Raw genomic sequence first — 5654 nt, 5'->3', positions numbered from 1 at the left:
GCCCATTCCATGTTTTTCCAACTTTTATGCCAATAAATGCCACTTGGCAAATCATTTGTTTTTTAAGAAATTAACCTACGTCGCCGTCCACTCAACAAAATAACCAACATATATATATACAATATACATATATATGTATGTAGTCGTATATAATTAATATATAATTTATGTATACTAATTAGGAGTTGTAAATATTTTTGACATGCCAGCCAAAAGTATAACTCCCTTGTCTTTTATGGGCCGGGGGAGAGGGCAGGGGTTGAAGATGGTAGTGGTGGCAGTAATTGTATTGGTTAATTTATTTATGTTTGACTATGCAAAGAAATTTTATACCATAAAAAATCTTTAACCAGTTATATTAGATTATTACTTTATTTTTGAAATAATCAAATTGGACATCTAGTAGAAAGTTACTTGTTATTGCAGGTAACCTTTTAGGCGAAAAAAACTTTACACTATTTATCTTAAGCATAAGTTAAAATCATATTTACACCATATTTTTGGTAGTGCTAAACTAAAAGAGAACTCTTATTGCCAAATCGATAATAATGAAGGAAAAGAGTACTAGTAGTAACAAAATAAAACCACGAATAGGTGGTCTCTCAACATGTATTATACAAGAATATATTCATCTGCAAATGGGAATTAAAAAAGAAAAAAAAAACCAAAATCTGATGCTAAAACATCATAAATAAACAAATCATCTAAACCAAATAACCAATACATATATATGCATACAAAACATATCCAAAGTGACATTTATGTGTAATCCAAATTCTCTATTTTATGCCTGCTGATGTGTCCCATTTCCATAACCATTAACACCATTTGTTCCATTTTGTAGGTTCTTATTAGAGTCTGTCTTTTTCCTTTTGATGACAATAAACCAAGTGAATGCTTCTAATAAAACTGCAATTGCCCCTATGGCTATGATCACTCCAATGTAAGCTCTTTTCCAATTCTTTTGCCCATTCAAAGCATCAAATCCTTCAAATACATTGGTAATGCTTAGACTGATCACTGCGTATCCAATAGCATGGTGGTAAATGTTCCAATATAATCTGTATTTGTGGTCTGGCTTTGGCCTCAAAAGCAAAGCAAACACCTGAAAAGTATTCATTTATACAAATTTAGCAATTAATAATGGGCCTCAGTCTTGTGTTATGTGAACCTTGGCGTAGCTGGTAAAGTTGCTGCCTTGTGACCGAGAGGTCACGGATTTGAGCTGTGGAAACAGCCTCTTACGGAAATGCAGGGTAAGGCAACGTACAATGGACCCTTGTGGTCCGACCCTTCCCAGAACCCCGCGCATAGCGAGAGCTTAGTGCACCGGGATGCCTTTTTAGTCTTGTGTTATGTATATAAGAAGTTAAAAGAATTAACCTTAATAGTCACTCACCCAACGGCTTAAGTTAAAAATAGTAAGCGGATCTATAATACATGTATAATTCATGTATATCAGTGTATAATTTATGTATATTGGCTATGAAAAGTAAACAATGAATCTGATCGGGCTATTTGTGTAAAGACGGTTAACATGTTACGTAATAAAGAGGGGAAAAAAAGAAAAATCTTTTGCTCTCTATTTAATGGTCTGGTCTTTTGTGCGTGTGCAACTGATTGCAGAAGCGAATTCAACATTTAGAATTAATACGTTAAGACAGAGCTAATTATATGTCTAATATGGTTTGAACCAAAAGCAATTAGTTCAGTTGAACCCGTCCCACTGACTTTTTCAGACGTGTATAAAAGTCCATTTAAGATAAATTGTAATACCTGAAGAGTTCCAAGGCAGAAAAGAGTGATACCAATATTCCTGTGAGTAGTGAATTTAATACCAACAGAATCACTGCCAAGTTTGAGACCAGTGCCCCATCCAGCAACACCAACAGCATAGGCAGAAGTTTGACAAGCAACATGTAGATAAAACCAAGCTGGATTTGCTGATTTGAACACCTTTAAATACCTTGCAAATACTGCACCCATTGGCATTAACACTCCCCAACTCACTGCATTCAATACTCCATGAACCTGTCAAATAATTTTCAAGAACCAAACCAGTCAATAATAGATCTCTTTTTTTTCCCTCCTAGTTATTTGTGGTCCGGCTCTTCCCCAGACCCGCGCATAGCAGGAACTTAGTGCATCGGAATGCCCTTTACTTGGGAAAAAAACATAGTGGATATAAAATGAGTTTTAACTTCTATATATTAACGGTGTAAATAAGAATTTACACTATCACATCACCCTAGGTGGATTCAGAATTTAAACTTTATGAGCTCAATATTTAAGGTTCTTAACATTGAGCTCATTATATTTTTAAAGTTATGGGTTCAATTGAACCCTTGGATACAATGCTACATCCGCCCCTGCAAGTTGTAGACATTCGAAATTTGAACTTGATTGGCTCAACCTAAGTTCTTAGTGTTGATACAATAGGACTTTTGAAATTTTTACGCTATGCGTTGAGAATACTGTTCAAATGGACCTAGTAAACTAGGTTGCGTCTGTCCTTACCTAACATATAACTACAGGAAACCGTCTGTATAAATGAGATTAGTAACATAAAAAACCGGGTAGGCTATGCATGCTATGACATACTAAAGGAAACCGTCCGTATAAATGGGATTAGTAACATGAAAAATCAGGTAGGCTATGCACACTATGACATACTAAAGTACAGTAATAATGTAAAAATTATTTTCACCGGTCAATGTATATAAATTAAATCTTAAAGAAATGAAGGGTGTGATGAACTCACATTTCTTTTACGTTGTCTAGAAGTGATTGAGCCACCACCATCATTCCCTAACCGGCCATTTGCAAAATCAACACTTCCAAAAGACCTCATATTATCACCAGACTGGCTATGAGCTTGCAAAGCCTGACCAGAAACTTGGCCATTTTGCCAAACCTGATTAAAACTAGTCCTTCCACTAGGAAGTTCCAAACTTGCAAAAATAATATATTCATTGTTTAAAAACTCTGCTTCAATTCTTGGCACATTAAAACTCAAAAAACCTTGTCTTAACTGAGTAAAATAATCAGCAATAGGAGCAGTGTAAGCTTGAATTTGGCCACTGGAATTTTTAAATGCAACCAAACATTGTGCACCAGCCATTCTTCCTCCATTAATATTTAAACCCCAAGCTACCCAGTCTGAATCTGTAACTCCTCCGTGTCTATAAGCAAGATCAACTGTGTGATTATCTGAATGATAAGTCCAGTGAAGAACAGAATTGAGCAAAGGTAGAGGATTACAAGTTGCAAAATTCTGATTATTTCTAAATGCAAAAGCTGAACAGTTTTGTGTTTGAGCATAAGAAGTAGTAGAAAATAGACTTAATAACAAGAATGATGAAAACAACAAAGTTGTTACTAGTCTATCCATATTTGAGAACCAAATTCAAGAACTGGCTATTTTTGCAAGAATTGGCTATTTTTTAAAGGGGATTGTATTTGTTGGTTTTGGATGAATGAATCAAGAAACTGAACTACTTGCTTAAAAATGGGGAAATTGGCTTAGATTTTATAGATTTTGGAAAGAGAAGGTGAAAGGAAGGTGAAGTAGCTAATGACAATTTAGGGAGTTAGTTGACTGTTTCCTTTACGTGGAATCTTAGACAAATATGTGAAAAACAAAGTTAATTAGAAATGAAACACAAAGAAGCGTTCTAACGGAAGTAACCAGGAAAGTGTTTGATTTTTTTTATTTTTTTGGTTTGTATTAAATTCAGAGATTGAATACTTTTCTAAAACTGACTTGGCTTGGTGCTCAAACTAACCTTGCTTTCACACATGGAAAAGTCTTGAATTTATTAATTTATAATTTTGCGGCTAATAGGACATAATTTGGACACTTTGGTCATATAGAAGGTGCCATTGTTTTTAGAAATTATAATAGTACAGGAGAATAGTTCAATGTAGCTGAGGAGAGTGGTTAAACAATAAATATGTGAAGTTTAAGCAGATGGGAGAATGCAATATTCTGCACATATTAAGCTGAAAGATTATATAAAACTTCTTGATAGAGTTTTCTTAGGGGAGTTAACAATATTCTTGTGTGTGTGTTAAAGTTTGAAATTTTTATTTTTAGAACAAGGTCGATTTAGGACGGCAATTTTATCACAGTCGCCTAGAATATCATCATCATAAACTTCCCAAAGTTTCACTACTAGAAATTCGCTAAAAACCGACCAAAAAAATCGATCAAAGTTGGTCGGTTATGGCCAATTACCGACCAAAACGTGACCATTAGGGTGTGAACGGTGTTTTGATGGTCGGAATGGCTTACCGACCAAAGTTGGTCGGTCGGTAGCTTAACAGGACCATCTGACAAGTTTAAGTACTTACCGACCAACTTTGCTCGGAAATATATTTTATTAATTTAATTTTACTGACCAAAGTTGGTCGATTTAACTAAATTATATTTTTTTTATTAATTAATAAATTTTAAAAAAAACCGACCAACTTTGGTCGGTAAGTGAAAATATATATTTTTTTAAAATAATTAAAATTAAACATTACCGACCAACTATGGTCGGTAACCTCAACAGTGCAGGCAAAATACCGACAAAAGTTGGTCGGTAATGTTAAATTCTGGGAATTCAATGTTCATTAACCGACCAACTTTGGTCGGTATTTTGGAATAATTGTTTTTTAAATTAAAAATCGACCAACTTTGGTCGGTTTTTCTGGGTTTAATTTTGACATAAAATGCATGTTTTGGCAGCTACAGCACCTGCCAGTATACCAATACACCTAATAACAACAACAACAATAACAACAACAACAACAACAACAACACAATAACAACAACAACAACAACAACACAACAACAACCAAACACATTCAATAAATACTTTAAAACTAACAAATTAAAGTTCAATTGAACATAAAAATCCAAAATCAAGTTAAAACTAATTACAACTAGTTCAAAACTGGTTCTATTTGTCTAGTTCAAAATAATGCATCGCCTTGATAGCGACCATATTCCCGCTGGAAAGCCTCTTGAAACGAGGTTTTTCGCAAAATTTACAACTGTCTAAAGTTGCATCATCTTTATAATATAACATGCAACCATTTTCACAACAATCAATTCTCATTGACGAAAGTCCTAACTTAGAAACCAATCTCTTTGCCTTATAGAAATCATTGGGTAAGTTGATATTAGGGTCAACTAGTTCACTCATAAGGTTAATGAAAGAGTCCATGGCTGCTTGAGAAATATTCCAATCAGATTTGATACTTAGTAATCTAACTGCAACAGGCAGCTCAGAGCGGACTTCCTTCACGTAGTGGACGACTAGCTTCCTTTAACTGTTCATAAAAATATTTTGCGTCATCATTAGGAGTTTGTTCAACATTTTTATTGGGCTCACCCCCGAAGTGCATCCCAAAAGCATCCGCAACCATATCCTGAATTCTAGAATCAAGATTTGTATTCTCCACCGACCTACTACTTTCACCAACAACCATGTTATGAAATATCCCACGGCTACCATCGATCTCTCCATGATTAGTCCACACAAAGTAATTCTCTATAAACCCCTTCCTATAAAGATGAAGCTTAACTTCCTCCGATTTTTTAAACTTCATACAATCGCACCTGACACAAGGGCACTAATTACTCCTTCACTTTGGTATGGTAGAAG

The 5654-nt window shown here is 34.6% G+C and overlaps 1 protein-coding gene across 1 annotated transcript; it reads right to left on the bottom strand.

Moving 5' to 3' along the window:
• Positions 1-571: 571 nt before the first annotated feature.
• LOC104120536 (cytochrome b561 and DOMON domain-containing protein At5g47530-like) lies at positions 572-3512 on the bottom strand. Its single transcript, XM_009632317.4, has 3 exons — positions 2762-3512; positions 1777-2031; positions 572-1105 (listed from the first exon to the last, which is right to left on the bottom strand). Exons 1-3 carry the CDS (start codon positions 3389-3391, stop codon positions 785-787), a joined length of 1206 nt encoding a protein of 401 aa, XP_009630612.1. The 5' UTR covers positions 3392-3512; the 3' UTR covers positions 572-784.
• Between the last annotated feature and the right edge of the window lie 2142 nt (positions 3513-5654).

The sequence above is a fragment of the Nicotiana tomentosiformis genome, chromosome 7 (genome assembly GCF_000390325.3).
Source record: "Nicotiana tomentosiformis chromosome 7, ASM39032v3, whole genome shotgun sequence".
Lineage (NCBI taxonomy): Eukaryota > Viridiplantae > Streptophyta > Magnoliopsida > Solanales > Solanaceae > Nicotiana > Nicotiana tomentosiformis.
The sequence above is the reverse complement of the archived record's forward strand: the minus strand, read 5'-3'. Positions and strand labels throughout refer to the sequence as shown.